Source organism: Mustela putorius, unplaced genomic scaffold (genome assembly GCF_011764305.1).
Source record: "Mustela putorius furo isolate JIRA1106 unplaced genomic scaffold, ASM1176430v1.1 tig00000785_pilon_pilon_pilon, whole genome shotgun sequence".
Lineage (NCBI taxonomy): Eukaryota > Metazoa > Chordata > Mammalia > Carnivora > Mustelidae > Mustela > Mustela putorius.
The window spans coordinates 7,558,501-7,579,807 of NW_025421480.1; the positions used below are offsets into that span (position 1 = coordinate 7,558,501).

The 21,307-nt window shown below is 42.9% G+C and overlaps 1 protein-coding gene across 4 annotated transcripts in view; it reads left to right on the forward strand.

The window, feature by feature from the left end:
* The first annotated feature begins 208 nt into the window (after nucleotides 1-208).
* The window catches only part of CUNH1orf100 (chromosome unknown C1orf100 homolog), a 29,805-nt gene continuing 8,706 nt past the window's right edge, over nucleotides 209-21,307 (forward strand). The window contains exons 1-4 of one of the 4 annotated variants that reach the window (XM_004756797.3): nucleotides 209-310; nucleotides 1,221-1,294; nucleotides 9,650-9,718; nucleotides 15,151-15,246. In XM_004756797.3, coding sequence (XP_004756854.1) covers nucleotides 9,663-9,718; nucleotides 15,151-15,246 — 152 coding nt within the window. In that variant the 5' untranslated portion in view covers nucleotides 209-310; nucleotides 1,221-1,294; nucleotides 9,650-9,662. Of the gene's footprint in view, nucleotides 311-1,220; nucleotides 1,295-3,516; nucleotides 3,587-9,649; nucleotides 9,719-15,150; nucleotides 15,247-21,307 lie in introns of those variants that run through there. The other 3 variants (XM_045084662.1, XM_004756798.3, XM_004756799.3) reach the window with 3 other exon arrangements.

Below are 21,307 nucleotides of genomic sequence, written 5' to 3' on the forward strand. Positions count from 1 at the left end.
TTTCACCCTTTCTTCCTTGTGTAGCTGGGCTCTCTTGGAGACCAAAGCATCCCTACTTTTTATAGGGCTGAAACCTGAAAAGCATCACCTAGTAAAATTTTCTGTCCCACAGTGCATCACAATACCGTTTGAATTTTCTATCCCACAGTACATCACAATACCCTTTGAATGATGTAAAAGGATCAAGTCCTATAACTATGCAGTGTGCCTTTGCAGGATATCCAACACCAGGAGGCAGCTGAAATAACCGCTGTCCTCAGAAAACTGCCTTTAAGAACAAAGAAGGTTCTACACACTGCAGCCCAAGCAGGTAACACCAGTCTGGTCATTACCACCCAAACGTCTCTCCTCTCACTTAGTGGTTGCATTACTAAATAGCTGGTTGAATTTTGGATGTTCTGGAGATAACAGCTCACAATTAAAGAAACTCTGTGGCAAAGCATTTTGAAAAGCCAAGAAATCTTTCAGAAAGGGAATATGCATACCTCTCAGCTTCAAATTATTGAGCAGATTTAGCTCAACATTTTTTTTTCTTAGAAATGAGGTCTTTAGGGGCACCTGGGTGGCTCAGTTGGTTAAGCATCTGACCACTCTGGAACCCAGAGAAGAGGGCTTCTAGGCGATGGCACTAGGGGATGGATATCCCCAGGGGCCCAACTTCCCCCAGTACCTTGCTTACCTGTATCACACCTCCAAGGTAAGGAGGCCCTGAGGACTCTGGGGTTATGAAGTACATCTAGAAAACCAATTGTTGTGGCTTATATACCAGTTTAAATGCCTCTCCTTATTTCTTGACTTTTCCCCAAATTACCAATAAATAACAGAATCTTGGGACCTGTCAAATAGCCTGCCTCTTCCCCTTCTTTGGACAGATTAATTAAATGATAAAACTTGTTAGTTATTTAACTGAGGTTCACAAGCTGACTAACATTACCAGGCAGTTATTACTGGTTCCTCTCACTACCACACTGGGAGAACCTAACCTCTGATGTAACAAATAATATTTTTAGCTCTTTTCTACCATAAAAAATTGATGCCAACTTAGAAATTTAAACCTCAGAAAGCCGATCTCCATGAGGAAAGTGTATCACATGCTTCATATCAGGGAAAATGTTCTTGGAGCCTTTTCCTTTAAAATTATGAAAGAGGGGGTTGGATTGGGGGTGGGGACACAGCCATTCAACTACTGGAAAGGTAACTTGTCAAGGATTCTGTTTCAGCAGCTACTGAGCTTTGATTGTATATCAACTTGTGCAACACTGTGATTAATATCTGACTTCAATTCTTCCACCAGGTAAGTAAAATAAGAGCAGGACCACATGTCTCTTGCTAAATGCTTTTTCCCTCACACCTGGTGCAGTGCCAAGCAAAGGTAGTTGATCAATCAGTATCTGTTGAGTGAATCAATGAATCAGTGGCACTGTAGCAGAAGGCGAGGGGTCTTGGAGTCAGACAGATTTGTGGGTTTTTTGCTTGTTTACTGGCTGTGTAACCTTCAACATGAAATTTAACATCTTCTAGATAGTCAGGATATGATCAGGACTCCTGTGAGGACTGAGCGAAGTAGTGTGCGTGCCAGCAGTTGGGGGGATAACGAGCAGTCCCTCAGAACGATGTCTCTGCCGTCCCTTTTCAACAGAGGGTGGTGGATCTTTTTCAAAATTGTTTTGGCTACTTTAGTTCTCTTGCATTTCCAAATAAACTTTATAATAAACCGGTCTATATCTACAAAAACTCCTGCTGGGAAGTTTGACCACATAAACCAGATCAGTGTGGAGAGATTGTCATCTTAGTGCTGTCGAGTCTCCCAAACCAGGACCATAGTGTATCTCTCAGACCATCTTTGATTTCTTCCATCAACATTTTTTAGCCTTCAGCATCCGGCATCTGTACAAGTCTTGTTAGATTGGTGAAAAATGTTTCTCTTTTTTTAGCTAATGTAAATATTTGTGGGTTTTTTTTTAAATTTTATTTATTTATGTGAGAGAGAGAAGTTGGGGTGATGGGGAGGAGCAGAAGGAAAGGGACAAGCAGACTCTGTGTTATGTGAGGAGCCCCTTGTGGGGTTCAGTCTCATGACCCTGAGATCATGACCTGAGCCTAAACCAAGAGTAAAACATTCAACTGACTGAGCCACCCAGGTGCCCCAATAATTGCATTTTAAATTTTGGTTCCAATTCTTTATTTACAGTATAGAAATGTAAGGCAGCTGGGTGGCTCAGTTGGTTAAGGGTCTTTGGCTCAGGTCATGATCCCAGGGTCCTGGGTTCGAGCCCCTCTTCAGGCTCCCTGCTCAGCAGGAAGCCTGCTTCTCCCTCTCCCTGCCCTCAACTCATGCTCGCTCTCTCTCTCTCTCTCAAATAAATAAATAAAATCTTTCAAAAAAGTAAAGTATAGAAACGCAATTATATGTGTTGTTCTTGTATCCTATGATCTTGTTAAAAACAGTTATTAGTTTTAAGGGCTTGTTTGTAGGCTTCTTGTGATTTTCTACATAGACAACTATAGCATTTGTAAATAGGAACAGTTTTCTTCCTTTCCATCTATATGCCTTATATTTCCCACTCCAGTCTTATTGCTCTGTGTAGGAATGGTGAGAGAGACATTCTTGCTTTGTTGCTGATTTTTAGGAAGAAATCAGTCTTTCACTATTAAGTATGATGTTAGCTATAATTTCTATAGATATTTCTTACTAGGTTGAAAATGTTTCCTCATGGCTGGCTGAGAAATTTTACCATAAATTTTTATCACGGGGTTTTAATCAGATTTTTTGACTGTTATTCTATTTTACAGAATTCTGATATAATCCATGAAATATTCTATAATTTCCAAAAGTTGCTGAGAAAGCTGACAAGATAAATCTTTTTATTTATTTATTTATTTGACACAGAGAGAGAGAGATCATATAGGCAAAGAGGCAGGCAGAGATGGGGGGAAAGCAGGCTCAATCCCAGGACCCTGGGATCATGACCTGAGCTGAAGGCAGAGGCTTAACCCACTGCGTCACCCAAGTTCCCCGACAAGATAAATCTTATATCTTTGTTTCTGAAGTCAGTATCTTGACTATTAAGGCTGAGGAAGTTTCTTGCAATGTATATCTCATACTCGTTTACCTTAGTCCAATTACTTCTTTTCAGTTGGACTTTTGGCAAAGATCAAGTGCGTTACCTTAGTTCACCTCCTGAACTTCAGCATAATAAAAAATTCTATTGTTAAACTTTAATTTCTGTGTCCTGGGAGTCTAACCATAATAGTTTATGGGCCAGTGTTAATTAATTGGAAGTGGTTAAAATTCTCCTAAACCGGAGCTATGAGGATGCCCAAATTTTATCTCATTCTTACAAATGTATCTTAAGAAATAAATTCCATAGAATCAAATATTGTTATGCCAGCATGACCAAAATGCCCAACACTACAGCTGTGTTTCATAAATTATGGTATATTCAGTTACTCAATAAACATTTATGAAATGTCCACCGTATGTCATTATAATCTTTGGCCCCTAGGGATACAGCTATGAGAACAAAAGACACTTTCCTGCCCTCTTGGAGCTTACTTTCCAGCAGGGGGGACAGACATAAATAAGGTACATAAATAAACATGCAGCATGGCAGATACTGATGAGTGTTTTGGAAACAAAGCATAGAGCATGGATAAGAAGTTCGGACATGGGAGTGGAATGGGATACTAGTTTAAATAAAGTGAAAGGTGGACCTCACCAACCAATATAAAGGAACATTAAATATTAGAATTAAGTACACTCTGTAGCAATGTGGTAAACTTTTCATAGCTTATCAAAAAGGGATATAAAATAGGATATCTGCTGGGGTCAAGAATTTAAGAATTTGCATATAAATATAATAAAAAAATGAAAACAGTTGTTTGTGAATAATTTTATTATTATTTTACAGCATTGTTTACTCTGAGCATAATTATGTTTTCAATTTAAAACAAGAAAACATTTGGGTGCTTGGGTGGCTCAGTTGGTTAATCATCTGACACTTGGTGTCTTCTTGGGTCATGATTTCAGGGTCATGTGGCTGAACCCTGGGTCAGGCTCCATGCTAAGCAGGGAGCCTTCCTAAGGGTCTCTCCTGCTGCCCCTCCCCCTCTCTCAAATAAATACATCGTGAAAAGTCTGTAAGGTTCCCTGAGGCTAATTTGAAGATGAATGAAATGTGTGAGGAGGATACAGAGAGAACTCATGTTGGTGCTGGAAAAATTTTATTTGGGGTACAGCTGAGAAAGAAGCTTCTACTGAGGCGACTAATTAAAATTACATAGATTTTTTCGTTACGTTGTTCAGGGTGCCGAGAACAGTGGTTGTGCAGGGTTGGCTGCGAGCATGGAAATGATGGCAAGTTTAACATGTGTTCATAATTATCTCATTCAGCTTTGGCATGCAAACCTATTTTTTAAGATTGACTAAAATAAAATGTACTGACATGTCTTCCTGCAGACGACATTTTCCTCTGCGTTCAAGAGATGACAACTAATCACACAAGATGTGACTTGGTATCTATGTGGTAGCCCAGTTCCCTAAAGATGCAGAAAGACAGGTTACAACCATTGCCAGACAACGTCTTCCGATGATTCCGGGAGCTTATGCTTAGACTCCATGCGGGCTGTTCATGTGTTCTTCTGAAAATGTTTTTGTGGCATGGCCAAAGCATGGCAGCCCGGGCCTGGCTTATTCCCTCTGGTGTTGATTCAGAATTTCTAGGCACTGAGCAATCACTCTATCGTGAATGGCAGACGCAGTGTTGTCTCCATGAGACACAAATGTCCTGAATATCTTGCATTCTTCTCTCCAGCATGTCACTTCTCGTGAAGGAAAAGCCCCGCAGTCACAAAGCTTTCCGAGCTTAGGCAAGAGCTCGATGGTATTTACTCAAATTTTCTCTTCAGTGCTTTCTTCCCTTTTTATTTTCTTCCTAATAATCACACAAGAGCTAAAAGGGAAAACATTATATAATGAACAGGTTCCACTGGATAGCCAAATAGTCCGTAACAATGTAATCTGGCTTGAAAATGTTCGAGTTGCTTGAAAAACACAGTCAGAGGTGACAGAACACAGCTAGCTGGCGTGTGGGCAATACGTTGACCTGTGTTGACTAGAGTAGGGGAGAGGGAGGCCCCATACACTGTTTTCTCTCCCAGGGAAACCTGTCTCCCTCCCGGCTACTGCCTCCTGGGGGCTGTCCCAGTTTTGTTTTGGCTGGTGGTCGGGATGTCCTGGGGTGGTTCAATAGAGCTTAAGAATACTTTCAAGATAACTGTCTCTGGAACCAAATGGGTCCCCATCCTGGTTCCTCAGTGACCTTGTACAAGTTACTCTATTTCTCAAGCCTTCAGGTTTCTTGTCAGTAACGTAGTGGGACCACTTCACAGGGTTTCTGGAAGGCTCAGAGAAGTTAGTTAATTCATATCACCTGACACATAATATATGCCCTTAGGTAGAAACTCAAATTTCTGTTTTCTCAAAGTTGCTGTTTTGGTTACAGAACACACACACACATTATAGCTCACTTGACCCTCCAGAGAGGTATTGTAATCAGCAACGTACAGAACGAGGGGCCTTCGTCTATTCCAGCTGCCATAACAAATTACTGTAGAATGGGTGGTTTCTAAACGTCAGAAATTGACTTCTCACAATTCTGGAGGCTGTGTTCAAAGCGCCAGTGTGGTCAGGTTCTGGTGAGAGCCCTCTGCTGGGCTGCAGGCTGCCAACTTCCTGTTGGCTCCCCACGTGACAGGAAGAGGGCAGAGCTCTCTGGGGTCTCTTTCTGTAAGATCACTAGCTCTGTTCATGGGGGCTCCACCCCCAATGCTTCCCAAAGGCTCTGTCCTCAAGTACCACGGCTTTGGGTTCAGCGTATAACATGTGAATATGAGGGGGCCAGAGGTAAGGTGTGAGACTCCTGTCAGTGTTCTTCTGCTACACTGTTCTTCGCCATGTTTATGCAAACAGAGGGCCAGTTGTCTCTATACACATATAATATGAACCAAACCCCAGGTTCCTGTAAGTCTACTTTAACATATAATGATTCTTTTGGAAACTTCCTTTATCTCTACTGCCCAAGATACACGTTGGCAATCATCCCACAAGTGTATGACCCATCGATACACATCTGAGGGTCTCAGGACTCGGGTTTTTTGATACAGTAACCAATGACCCCTCTTCCAACAATAGCGAATTTATAAGGTGCACAAAAGGTAAACCATAAAAGAGTAAGGCTCTGTCCCTCCTCTGTCCACCAGGTATTCCTTTTGTTTCCCCAGTCTTGACTTTTTCTCAAGTGAATATTTATTTTTTTTTAAAGATTTTATTTATTTATTTGACAAAGAGATCACAAGTAGGCAGAGAGGCAGGCAGAGAGAAAGAGAGAAGCAGGCTCTGTGCTGAGCAGAGAGCCTGATGCGGGGCTTGATCCCAGGACCCTGAGATCATGACCTGAGCCGAAGGCAGAGGCTTAACCCACTGAGCCACCCAGGCGCCCCATGAATATTTATTTTTTTAATGAATTAATTAATTTTTTTATTATGTTAGTCATCATACAGTACATCCTTAGTTTTTGGTTTTTGGTTTTTGGTTTTTGTTTTTCACTAAGATTTTTTATTTATTTATTGGACAGACAGATCACAAGTAGGCAGAGAGGCAGGCAGAGAGGAGGAAGGAGGCTCCCCGCTGAGCAGAGAGCCCGATGTGGGGCTCTATCCCAGGACCCTGGGATCCATGACCTGAGCTGAAGGCAGAGGCTTTAACCCACTGAGCCACCCAGGTGCCCCACTTCCTTAGTTTTTGATGTAGTGTTTCATGATTCATTGTGTGTAACACCCAGTGCTCCATGCAAGCTCCTCCTCTGAATCCCCCCCTTCATTTTCCCCTTCCTTCTCCTAATGTCCTCTATGTTACTCCTTATGTTCCACAAGTAAGTGAAACCATATGATAATTGACTTTCTCTGCTTGACTTTATTCACCAGTTTCGTCCATGTTGATAAAAATGTTGGTTATCATCCTTTCTGATAGCTGAGTAATATTCCATTGTATATATGGACCACATCTTCTGTATCCATTCATCTCTTGAAGGGCATCCCGGCTCCTTCCACAGTTTGGCAATTGTGAACATTGCTGCTATGAGCATGGTGTGCATATGGCCCTTGTTTTCAATACACCTGTATCTTTGGGTTAAATGTCCAGTAGTGCAATTGCTGGGTCATAGTGTAGCTCTATTTTTTTTTTTTTATTCTTTTTGAGGAAACTCTACACTGTTTTCCAAAGTGGCTGTTTCAACTTGCATTCCCACCAACAGTGTAAGAGGGTTCCTTTTCCCCCACAACCTCTCCAACATTTATTGTTTCTCGCCTTGTCAATTTTTGCTCTAACTGGTGTAAGGTGGTATCACAGTGTGGTTTTGATTTGAATCTCCCTGATGGCTAATGATGATGAACATTTTTTCATGTGTCTGTTAGCCATTTGTACATCTTCTCTGGAGAGGTGTCTGTTTATGTATTCTGCCCATTTTTTTTACTTATTTGTTTTTCGGGTGTTGAGTTTGAGAAGTTCTTTATAGGTCTTGGATATCAGCCCTTTATCTGTAGTGTCATTTGCAAATATCTTCTCCCATTCTATGGGTTGCCTCTTTGTTTTGTTGACGGTTTCCTTTGCTGTGCAGAAGCTTTTTATTTTGATTAAGTCCCTGAAGTTCATTTGCGTTTTTGTTTCCCTTGCTTTGGAGACAGGTCTTGAAAGAATTTGCTATGGCTAGGGTTGAAGATGTTACTGCCTATGTTCTCCTCTAGGATTTTGATGTATTCTCGTCTCACATTGAGGTCTTTCATCCATTTAGAGTTTATCTTTGTGAATGGTGTAAGAGAATGGTCAAGTTTCATTCTTCTGTATATAGCTGTTCAATTTTCCCAGCACCATTTGTTGAAGAGACTGTGTTTTTTCCATTGGATATTTTTTCCTGCTTTATCAAAGACTACTTGACCATAGTGTTGAAGGTCCATATATGGGCTCTCTGCTCTATTCCGTTGGTCTATGTGTCTGTTTTTGTGCCAGTATCATGCTGCCTTGGTGATCACAGCTTTGTAATATAGCTTGAAATCAGGCAACGTGATGCCCCCAGCTTTGTTTTTCTTTTTCAACATTTCCTGGGTGATTTGGGGTCTTTTCTGGTTCCATACAAATTTTAGGATTGTTCGTTCCAGAACTTTGAAAATTGCCATTGGTATTTTGTTTGGAATGCCGTTGAAAGTATAGATTGTTCTGGGCAGCATAGACATTTTAACAATGTTTATTCTTCTGATCCATGAGCATGGAATGTTTCCATATTTTTGTCTTTCCTTAAATTTCTTTTGTAAGTGTTCTGTAGTTTCTAGAGTATAGATCCTTCACCTCTTCGTTTAGCTTTATTCCAAGGTATCTTATGGTTTTTGGTGCTATTGTAAATGGAATCAATTCTCTAATTTCTCCTTCTACAGTTAAACATTGTTAGTGTATAGGAAAGTACCTGATTTCTGTGCATTGATTTTGTAATCTGTCACATTTCAAATGAATATTTAGATGGAGTAGTCTTCTGTGGCAAGTCTTCTTCTCCAGTAGGAGACCAATGCAATATGAATTTGAGCCTAGAAACACATCTGGGAAACAAAAAGTTTGATGAAGAGGGTGAGTCACTTACAAAATCATTGAAGGGACAATGAGAAGCAAACTCTGGGGAAGGCCTTCAGGAAGCTTCTAGAATGCCTCCACAAAACTGACCCATCATGGGAGCAGCTACCTGGGCCCTACTCAGGAAGCTGCTTCCAGAACCTCCTCCCAAAGCCACCACCACTGCCACTGCAGCGCCCGCTCCACACTCCCAAAGATGGACAGCAGGGTTCAGCTACTGCCTTCAATGCACTTGCCTCTTGACACCCAGTGCTGGAGAAACTCACCATACCACAGCTTTCCAGCCTTGCCTGCCAGTAGAAAAGTTCCAAGCAACAGTCAGTGGCCTCCGTCTTGTTTCTGCCTACTGAGTCTCAATCCAGTCTGTGGGGTGGGAGGAGTCTAATTCCTATCCAGAGCTCTAGGTGCCAGGGATTCTGGGTGTGAAACACAGAGCCTGCAAGCTCATGTAGTAGGAAGGCACCCTAAGCAGAGTGAGAACCAGTTCAGTGGTTTCTGGTTTTATTTTGCATTTTTTTTAAGATTTATTTACTTATTTTAGAGAGAGAGCAAGGGGAGGGGCAGAGGGAGAGGGAGACAAGCAGACTTCCTGCTGGGCGAGGAGCCTGATGTGGGGCTCTGTCTCGTGACCCTGAGAACATGACCTGAGACAAAATCAAGTGTCGGACCCTAAACTATCTGAGCCACCCAGATACCCCAGTAGTTTCTATCTTTTTTTCAAAAAAGTATATCTGTATGTATTGGCTTACGCTTTCCACTTTTTTTTTTTTTGTCCTTTTTTTGCAAAAGTCATGGTTAGTCTATCCACTCCTCAGTTTTCTTACTGTTATTTCTTTCAAGACAGACTTGGTGGCACTAGACAGCTCCTGCGTGGAAATGGATGGTGTGTAGAGTGTGTTCACACAATATGATATACAGTATGTAGTGTGTATGGATTTGCAATATCGACCTTCACTCTGTAATATTTTTTAGATTCCCATCCATCATGGCTGCCATCCGGCTTCGAGAATTTATTGACCGCCGCCCAGTGATCCCACCCAGGTAATGTCCTTGCAGACAGAGATGCCATCCAGAGCTGCCCTGGGGCAGTCGGACACCTGGGGGGCCATCTTGCTCACCTGCTGCTCTCTGATTGACAAACAGCTGCTCCCAGAGGTTCCAGTGACATTTCTTTGGGTTTGGGGAAAGTTAAAAAAAAAAAAAAAATCCCACACTCATGGTAAAATCCAAGCAAACTGGCTACTTTGAACTCCCCAAAGAGGGAAGGATATTGGTTTTTGCTTGGAAAGCCCACATTTTAGTGAGGAGCCCTTTACTCTGCTTGGAATCAGACTTCTTCATCCTTCTTCCATATGAGGGGGGGGCAGTTGCACAGATTGAAACTAAGTAGGATTTTTATGCTTTCTCCTGATTCATAGATGGTCCAAGACTAACAAGTCCTAGATGTGTTTTACTGGGCTAAATTCATTGCTGAGAGATCGCGGATAATAATCTGTAGATCCTAACCTCGCCTTCCCTCACCACTGGCCGTGGGGTCTGCAAAGGGTTAGAAGCTATGAAATTCAGGCAGGAACTCTCCCATAGCGAGTGACTTTGGGGTCAGCCTCTTTGGCTTCGTGGTTTCAAGTAAGCCTCACGTTTGTTTTCGTATCTAGTTATTTTTAACAATGTTTAGTCAACAAAGATAAGTCCTTCTGCTTCCAGAAATGACTGAAGTAGGGCAGCGAAAGGATGCTTTGTTCCTACATACTGTGAGTCCTCTTCGGAGAAGCCGCAGACTACCCTCAACCCACATGAGGAAGAACTGGAGGGAGACAGGGATGGGTTCCCGTATTTCCCAGTTTCTGCTTCCCCACAAGCCCTTGGTCTTTCTGAGTATTGTTGGGGTATTTAACTGTGGGTCATCCCCTGGGCAGAACGGAAACAAACCTCCCCCAGGTGCTGCTACCCGGAGTTCTGGGGATCCAAGTCCGAGTCACTGGGTCTGGCCTAAGCCAGCCTGTGGGGAGCCTGAGGGTTAGGGTAGGACGCAGTGCAGGAGGCAGGGGGTCCATGAAGTCCTAAGGGCGGCTGGATTCTGTTCTCTTGCTCATCCATTGGAACCCCACAAGGAGGCAGGCTGCTTGAACTAGGCAGTTCCCAGGTGGGGTCCCAGCCTCCCCACCATACTCACGGTGCAGCTGGTCCTCGTGGACTTGACGCCATTGACCTTTGCAACCGTAGCGGGGTCCAACCCTTCATGAGGTTCCTCAGTGGCACCTCTGGAATGTTACCTCCCACACTCAGCTGCCTCTCCCCATCACCACAGCCAACTGCCCACTCCTGTCCTCCTCCCTCCCGGCCTCCAGAGGGCGCTCCATGAAATGTAAATTGGATCAAAGCCCTCAGTTGCACGAAACCCTGCATTGCAGTCACTGCATGTGGTATAAACTCTAAACTCTGCTGGGGCCTATCCGGCCCTCCATGAACTGGCCCTGCCCCCGCTTCAGGCTCCTCCCTCCTACTGTCTTTCCTTTGTTCCCCCGACAGGCCCGCCTGGCTCACACCCAGCACATATTTGCTTATTTCATCTTCACAACGACTGTGAGGTATAGAGGAGAAACTGAGGCATGGAGTAGTTAAGTGACTGTCCCAGTCCTAGCGATAGGATTTGAAGCCACAGGTCTGGCCCCAACATCTGTGCTCTTGATCCCTGCACTTGGCTGCATGTCCAGGGAGGTCCCTGGGGTGGGCTCATTTGCCCCCCTCCGCCCACCACTGTCACCTCTGCAGAGCCGACGGCCACACGCAGTAGTTCCTCCATGCGCATTTGTTGAAAAAAAAAAAAGAATGAACATGAATCAGTGAGTATCTTGTCACAGATTTGTGGCTTGGCATCCTGCTGACTGGCAGGATCCTGTGGAAGACACGGACCTCCTCCTTCCTCTCAGACAACATCGGGTCCCTCCCTCCACGCCCAAACCTTGGCTCCTCGTGAGGGAAAACGGAATCACACACTGGCAGGGGCACCTGATAAAATTAAATATTCAAGGGCTCACACAGCTCCCTTAAGAACTGTATCAGATGCAAATGTGACTTGCTGTCACCCCCAGGCGACAGGCCCCACCCAGGCAGGGCTGAGGGCCAGGTTGGTCTACAAAGCACAGGATGCTCCCAAAACGATTGCTTCGTGTGGAGGAAACACAGTGCAGTGTGGAAGAGAAAAGATGGCAAATTTCTGTCAGACATAAGATGGATTTTTGAAACACCACCTGAAGTGGTGTCTGGGAGACCCAGAGGCAGCTGTTCCTTCCCAGAGCCATGACAGCACCTACCACAGATCACCAAGGATGTTCACGTCGTCTGGTTGACTCATGGAGTCGTTCTGAAGGGGTGATGGTGCCCCACACTTTACTGACAGGGAACCTGAGGATCCCCTCTTCCTTGAGGGGGTAACGAGTCTGGGAGATGGCAGAGCGGGCATGGTGGTGTCCCATCCTCTGTGCTGACTTGCTCGTGTCCTCTCTAAGTGACTCATTCTCTTGAGCCTGTTCCTGACTGGCCCAGCGCTTACTCATTGTGTGTGATGAGTTAGTGCCTGAGTGTGGTTTCCCTACCAGATCGTGATCTCTTGGGTAGAAGACAGTATTTATCATCACTGTGTCCCTAGCACCTGGCCCATGGCGGCCACAGTAGGGCCTTCAATGGGAAATTGTCTCACTGAATGGAAGGCCACGTCCAGCTCTCAGGCCCACACTATTCTTTCTCCTCTTCCTGTGGTGCATGACCTCTACTTCCTGTCTGCCCATGAGAGAACCCCAGAGTTCCTATAGAAATAATACTGAACTCTTCTGGGAAAAAAGCCATCCTGTGTACACGGAGATGACTCTGGATGCCCCATGGAGTTCAGCGAATGGGGTTTGATCCATGGCTCGGCGTTTACCAGGCAGGTGATATTTGGAGAGCCCACTTGACCTTTCTGAGCCTCAATCTCCTGTTCTGTAACAGGGTGTTCGTAATATTTACCTGGCAACGTGACTGGGAATTAGATGAGGTCACCTTCCTAAAGCCTGAGGCTCAACACAGACATAACAGAGGACAGCAGAGTCACTTAGGAGCATGGGCCACCTCGGGCCTTGGGGCCAGGTTCTTGAGGGATGAACGCTCTTGACTTCTCCTGTGGGTACTGAATTTTGTCCATGGATAAGCCCAGATTTCTGCTCTGGCGACACGCACCCACCCAGGGGACAGGTTGGCTCTTGCCTAGACAGAACATGTCACCTGAAAGAGCCAAGCTGTCAGAGACTGCTGAACAATGTGTGGGGGAATCAGACAAAGCAGGACTCCTGCTCCCACACGAGAAGGAAAGACCTTCCTACAACTTGTTCAGCAATCTTGAGAGCCACGTTAGCGGATGGGCCTAAGCAGAGTCCGGCACATCTCTTCAGCCAGGTCCTCTCCCCAGCTTCTCAGAAGAGGCCAGCTATGGTGAGGCCTCTGGGAACACGGGCCGGCGGGGCCAGGGTGGGCATTGCCCCTCATTAAGCTCCTGCCAAGGAACTTTCTCCTGTTTGAGCTGAAGTTAGTCACACAGGGTGCTTGGAAAGTCTACGCAAAGAGTTGGAGGCAAAAGCCACCCTTTATTCCCCAAACCATTCAGCTTCTCCACCCAACCCTACGCCCCTCCAGCGCCCGCTCACACACTTTCCCTTCCTTTCTCAACTTCTGGGCCAAAACCCACCAAGAGAGATTCCCCAGGGATGGCGAGCAGGGCTTGTTACCCAGTGCTGGAGAAGAAGGGCTTCTCCATTCTCAAAACAGCTTTGGCAGACTACGTTCAAGGAGCAGGGCTTAGGTGACTCACCGGTATACAGCAGGCACTGGTTAAATGCATGCTAGGGAAGAATCCATGGTCAAGACTCAGCCTACTGGAAACAGCACAACAACTGTGAGAAACCAGTGTGACTTTGGAACCCCAGCTGGGTTCTTAACAAACCATAACATGGCCCTAGGGTCTTCTCTCCAAGATAGCGCTTCAGAAACGGGATGGTGCCCAAGAAAGTCCCACTCCCAGGCGCTCAGAAATGTCATTTTTTCCGTGTTATTGTGCCAGTTCCTCCTGCTCTGTATGACTAAATCCCTGCTGTTACGTACTCTTCGGGGCTCAGCCACATCATCCCAGCCATAGGGCAGGCCCAGACAGCCTGTGATTTTCTGAAAATCAGAGCTCCCTGAGGTCCTGTTTGCCAAGACAGACAGACACACCCTGTTCACAGTGCTTGCCTTTCATACTTTCTAGACAGCGAGGTTTCCACCGGCCCCCACACACTCCACACGGATCCCAACCCTGGCCACGTCTTGGGTTCTAAAATTCGCCTCACCTAGAATCTGTTTTCCATCCTATTTGCCTACCCCCACTTCCCTCCACAAAGCTCAGGGTTTCTCCGTGTCCCACGTCCGTGACTACGGTTGCCTCTTGGCCAGTCTCTATACCTCTCGTCCAAAGGTCCACCACTTTGTGGTCCACGCTGCCACTGGAAAAGATCTTTCTAGAATAAAAATGGTCCTAAGCCTTTCATCTTCTTAAAAATGCTACCAAGATTCCATGTCACCTACAAGAGTGGTTCTCAACCTCTCAAGACACAATGCTCCCTTTATTTCTAACAAATATCTTATAATGTTCCTCCTGCTCTTCTGAAATAAAATCTGCAAATAACATAATCCAACTACATGCAATTCTTAAATAACTACATAATGCAGGGACTAAAATCTATGAGGAAAAGTAATTGATTATAAAATAAAATGTCCTTCAAAAGGTGAGGTCTGGGCACCACCTCACCCTCACTGTGCCTCACCGCACCTCGTCTCACCTCCTCTGCCCCCAGCTCTGGGGGTTCAGCTATCCGCCCTGTCTCACCTTCACGCCCAGAAACACTTCCTACCTCCTTTGTGCCTCAAAACTTCCTCAAAACCCAACCCTCCCCAGCGGGGCTAGGCTTCCTCCTCCAGCCCAAAGCACCCTATGCGTTAAGCCTTTCTAGTGCCTGTTCATTTCTTGCATCATACGCTTAATCATCACAGTTAAAAAAAAAAAAAAAAAACACTTGTGAAAGTGTGTAAATCTACCCAAAGTAGAAAAAAAAATCAGCATAAGGAACACCCATTTATCCATTTTCACATTGTAACAATTATCAGCATTTGCCCCCCTGGTTTTATATGGCTTCTTATTTCTTTTTCTCATATTTTGAAACTAATACCTGACAAGACGAATATTTCCTTATGAATCTTGAGAACCAAATCCTGAAAAATGAGTAAGAGAAGATACTCCCGTCAAGAAAGAAATTCCATGGGTTCCAAGAGCTCCGTGCCAGGAACCAGGGGCAAAGGGCATGGAATTTTTTATCAGGCCACAAGTGACATTCTTCTGTAAAGAACTAATGGTAGTAACTTCTTTTTTATTTTTTTTTTAATCCCCCTCTTACTTTCTCTACTAGTATATTCATCACTCATCAGGGAAAGGACGTCCAAGGATATTACCCCGGGCAGCTGGCAAGAGTCCATTTTGATTCTAGTAGGAAGAGACACCCCAGGTAAGACACCTTCCCAAATCTTAGTTTTCAAAAATTTCACTAAAGCGAGAAGGATAAGTGAAAAAAAAAATGGGAGTCACAAATTGTAGTCATAATTGTAATAAGAACAGATACTAATAATTGTTATTTAATGAATTCAAAAAATGTGGACGGAGCTACACCAAACTGTTAATAATGGCTTTTTCTGAATGGTAAGAGGGCAGTATTTGATTTTATTTTTTACCTTTTTCTCCATTTTCCAGATTTTCTCTAATGAACATGTATTACTTTTATAATCAACAATAAATATAGAATGTTATGAAATCATCAAAGAAATTTAAGAAACATCATGAGTTCAGAGTTTCACCTTGTTCAGAAAACTTACCCTTCCTGAGACTCAGTTTCCCTCTCAGTAAAATTGTGAATTTGGCCTAACTGGTTTCTGCCTTTCCAGATGTGATTTTTAAGAAGAAAAGGAAAAAATAAAAAACAGTCACTTCAATATTATTTTCTAGTTTGGAGAGGCTAGAAACCATAGTAGTTAGGAGCCACAATTTGAGTTAAATTTTGAAATGGTTGATCATGGGCAACCTTCTCTCTAAATCCTCTGGAGTCCGTTACCTTATCTGTTAGGTAAAATAATTGGTGTAAAATTCCAGAACATAGCAAGCATTTGAAATATGATTGCTCTAATTTTGAGTTCATTGTCTAATATATTTTACAAATTTCTTCTCTTTATCATCTTTACTATAGTTAACTTTAGATTAGCCTCCATGTAAGGAAAAGGGAGCCATGCCATCTATTAAGCAGCACAAAGTCTTAACTTAATAGAAGATCAAACTAGAAGTAGCGTTAGAGGTCATTCTGATCCATTAAGTCAATAAGATTTAGCCCAGAGAAGTGCCATGTCTTGTACCCGAGGTAGAGTTGGTTGGTGTGAAAGCTGGTACTTGGAACTATGCACGTTTTCTGATTTTCAGTTCAAGGCTTTGTGTTCTAATTTAGATCCACAATAGACTAAACTCTTGTCAAGGGCGGCCCCACCACCAGGGCACTCTCCCCATGGACTCTGTGGGCTGTGACGACACCCCCAACTCCAACACCCAGCACCTGAATGTCAGTCCTCCCCATAGGACGGCTCAGGCAAAGGAAACCTTGACTCTACTTCTACTAGACTCTGACGAGACTAGTGCCCGCCCAAGATGAGCCTCAAGGGGGAAACTGAGTGCACATACCAATCAATGACTATAGTAAGCTTCTAGTTAAAAAGAAGGAAAAGTTGGGGCGCCTGGGTGGCTCAGTGGATTAAGCCACTGCCTTCGGCTCAGGTCATGATCTCAGGGTCCTGAGATCGAGTCCCGCATTAGGCTCTCTGCTCAGCAGGGAGTCTGCTTCCCTCGCTCTCTCTCTGCCTGCCTCTCTGCCTACTTGTGATCTCTCTCTGTCAAATAAATAAATAAAATCTTTTTTAAAAAAATTTAAAAAAGAAAAGAAGGAAAAGACAAGCCCTTAAGCACTTTCCACTCCTTCCACCAGAATAAAACAAAGCAAAAACAAACAAACAAAAAAAAAAACGGGAAATAATGCAGTTCTTGGGACAAGTCCTATCTTCAGTTTTTGTGGTTGTAGTTTAACTTGATAGGCGTCTCGTGGCCTACCTTCCCCAGATATATTCCCCTACCAACTTAGTGTTTCCAGTATTAGAATCGGATCCTTTGAATGAAAGTCTTATCTTTGGGACACTGATGTATTACTTGAAAATGGCGACTCTTCTGGTTCCATAGAAACACCCAAGGCGAAGGCAGAGTGGGCTGCCAGTCCAGCAGGGGTAGAGATCTAGGAACAATCACCAGGATGTGGTTCTGAAGCCAGGCACAGAAGTGACCAGACATCCGGGATGGTTACACAGAACCCAACTTCACAAAGGACTGATCTGTTGGTCAGGCAACTGATGTTTGATCGTTGCGGGGCTGTGGGGCATGCCCCTGTAGGGAAAGGAGTGTTCCTGTCCACCATTTAGGGTAGCCACTTTACAGGACCCAGTGCCTGTTAAGCATAAAATAAGAGCAAGTAGAGGTGGGCGGGAATTCTCGATGCTTCTCCAAGGTGATGAACCATGGAGCTCCAGCCACACACCAGATACTCCTCCACCCCCTACTCCCCACCCCCAACCAGTATCGCACCCAAACCATAGGCGTTGCTTTTCCTGAACTTTGGACAGAACTTATCCATTTCTGCTAACCATTCATTGAAGAAGGCCCATTATAATCAAGTTTTTAACCCGAATATGGAATCACAATATATTATGATTATATAGTTTCAGTCCCCTCGTTTAAATGTGATTAATCGGGGCGCCTGGGGGCGCACAGTGGGTTAAGCCTCTGCCTTTGGCTCAGGTCATGGTCTCAGGGTCCTGGGATCGAGCCCCACATCGGGCTCTCTGCTCAGCAGGGAGCCTGCTTCCTTCTCTCTCTCTCTGCCTGCCTCTCTGCCTACTTGTGATCTCTGTCTGTCAAATAAATAAATAAAAATCTTTATTAAATAAATAAATAAATAAATAAATGTGATTAATCATGGTGATCCCATCAAGTAAGGCTACATCCTACTAATAGATGATTGGGTTTAGATGTTCCTAAATCTCACCCAACATCTAATATTTTTCACACCTAGAGCTGCTCATTTCATATATTTTATAGTTCAAAAATACCCATGTTGGTGTGCCTGGCTGGCTCAGTCAGTAGAGCGTGTGACTCTCAGTCTCTGGGTCTTGAGTTCAAGCCCCACATTAGGAGTAGAGATTACTCAAAAAAAAAAAAAAAAAAGGAAAATAAAATTTAAAGGCATACTTGTTTATTATAACATTCAGAAAACATTAATAAAAAAAGAATTGAAATTACCCATAGTGTCACACTCAGAGATAATCATGCAGATTATTCCAGATCTACACAAAATGGAATGAATAGTATTTTTTCAAAGATTTTATTTATTTATTTGACAGAGATCACAAGTAGGCAGAGAGGCAGGCAGAGAGAGAGGAAGGGAAGCAGGCTCCCTGCCAAACAGAGAGCCCGATGCGGGGCTCGATCCCAGGACCCTGGGATCATGACCTGGGCGGAAGGCAGAGGCTTTAACCCACTGAGGCACCCAGGCGCCCCAGAATGAATAGTATTTTGAAACCCTTTTTTCCCTAGTTTATTGGGATAGTGTTGACATATAACATTGTATTCTTTTAGGGTGTACAACTTAATGATTTAATATATGTACATATTGTGAAATGATTATTACAATAAATTTTGTTTATATCTGTCACCCCATAGAGCTGTAAATCTTTTCACTCATGATGAAACTCTTAAGATCTATTGTCTTTGCACCTCCCAAATACACAATACAGTATTATTAACTATAATCACCATACAGCACATTATATTTCCAGAACTTACTTTCTGGAAGTTTATCCCTTGTGACCTCCTTCCCCCGGTTTTCCCATCCCCCAGCTCTGCCTCTGGCAACCAGCATTCTTTTCTCGATGCATTTGTTGTTTTATATTCCACATTTAAGTGAGATCATACAGTACTTGTCTTTCTCTATTTGACATTTCACTTGGCACAATGTTCTCAAGGTCCATCCCTGTTGCAGCAAATGGTAGGTTTTCCTTCTTTTCGTGGCTGAAGAGTATTCCATTTTATACGCATACACACCATCTCCACCCATTCATCCGTCAATGACCACTTCGATTGTTTCTGTGTCTTGGCCTTTGCCAATAACACCACAATGAACGTGGGGGTGCAGCTATCTGTTTGAGATAGGAATTTCATTTTTTTTTTTTTCTGATAAACATCCAGAAGTGGAATTACTGGATCATATGATAGCTCTATTTTTCATGTTTTGAGAACCCACATACTTTCCACAGGGCTGCATTCTTGCCAACAGTGCACGAGGGTTCCTTTTTTTCTTTTTTCTTTCTTTCTTTCTTTTTTTTTTTTGCCAACACTTCTTATCTCTTGCCATTTTGACAACAGCCATTCTAAGGGCTGTGAGCTGATATGATAGCTCAGCGTGGTTTCCATTTGCATTTCCCTGGCAATTAGTGACTTGGAGCCCTCTTCATGAACCTGTTTGCCCTCTGTACATCTTCTTTGGAAAAACAATGTCTATTCAGATTCTCTGCCCATTTTTTAATGATACTGTATTTTTGCTATTGAGTTGAAGGAGTTACTGAGGTATTTTGGATATTAAGTCCTTATCAGATCTATGATGGGCAAATATTTTCTGCCATCCTGCAGGTTGCCTTCTTTTTTTTTTTTTTTTTTTTTTTTTTTTTGGCTTCCTTTACTGTGCAATAAAAGCTTTTAAATTTGATGTAGTCCCATTTATTTTTGTTTTTGTTGCCTTTCCTTTTGGTGTCAAATCCAAAAAAAAAAAAAAAAAATCCTTGCCAAGACTGATGTTAAGGAATTTACTCCCTATGTTTTCTTCTAAGAGTTTTATGGTTTTAGGTCTTACCTTCATGTCTTTAACCCATTTTGAGTTGAGTTTTGTGTATGTTATAAAATAGTTTTATCTGTTGCATGTGGCTTTCCAGTTTCCCAACACTACTTATTGAAGAAACTATCCTATCCTTTCCCCAATGTACACTTTTGGTTCCCTTGTCATAAATTAATTGACTACATCGATGTGGGTTTATGTCTGTGTTCACTGTTCTGTTCTGCTGATCTATGTGTCTATTTTTATTCCAATAGTATACTGTTTTGATTACTGTAGTTTATAATATGAAATCAGGAAGGATGATATCTCTTCTATGTTCTTCTTTCTCAAGATTGCTTTGGCTATTTTGGTCTTTTATGGGTCAAATTTTAGGATTCTTTGTTCTAGTTCTATGAAAAATGTCTGGAATTTTGATAGGGGTTGCATTGAAAATGTAGGTTGCTTTGATAGTATGACCACTTTAGCAATATTAATTCTTCCAACTCATGAGCACAGACTATCTTCCCATTTATTTGTGCTTTTTCCCATTTCTTTTATCAATGCCTTACAGCTTTCAGATTACAGTTCTTTCACCTGGTTAAATTTACTCCTCTAAGTATTTTATTGTTTTGATGCAATTGTAAATGGGATTGTTGCCTTAATTTCTCTGATAGTTCTTTGTTAGTGCATAGAAATCCAATAAATTTTTGTATATTGATTTTGTACCTGCAACTTTACTGAATTCCTTTATTTTTTTTTTATTTTTTGAGATTTTATTTATTTATTTGACAGAGAGAGACACAGCGAGAGAGGGAATACAAACAGGGGGAATGGGAGGAGAAGCAGGCTTCCCACTGAGCAGGGAGCCCAACACAGGGCTTGATCCCAGGGCCCTGGGATCATGACCTGAGCTGAAAGCAGATGCTTAACAACTGAGCCACCCAGGAGTCCATACTGAATTCCTTTATTAGTTCTAACAGGTTTTTTTGTGGAGTCTACATACAATGATGTTATTAGCAAATAGAGACAGTTTACTTCTTTTTTTCCTATTGGGATACCCTTTATTTCTTTTCCTTGCCCAATTGCTCTGGATGGGACTTCCAAAACTATGTCGAATAAAAGTGGTGAGGGTGAGCATCCTTGTCTTATTTCTGATCTTAGAAGAAAAGCTTACAACTTTCAACCTTTGAGTATGATGTTACCTGTGAGCTTGTCCTATACGGCCTCTCATTACACTGAAATATGTTCCCTTGATACCCACATTGTTGACAGTTTTTTAAAAATCACAAATAGATGTTGAATTTTGTCAAAATTTTTTTTGCATCTATTGAGATGATTGTATGGTTTTTATCCTTCAATTTGTTAATGTGGCGTATTTTGTTGATTGACTTACAGATGTTGAACCATCCCTACAGCCCAGGAATAAATCCCACTTGATTATGGTGTATGATCCTTTTAATGTATTATTGAATTCAGATTGATAATATTTTATTGATTGAAACCTTGTTCTTTATAATAGTTTTGAGATCATTCACATCCCATACAACTCATCCATTTAAAGTGTTCGATTCAACTGAAACCTATGTTTAGACCTAACTCTGTATTGTAGACTCTTTCC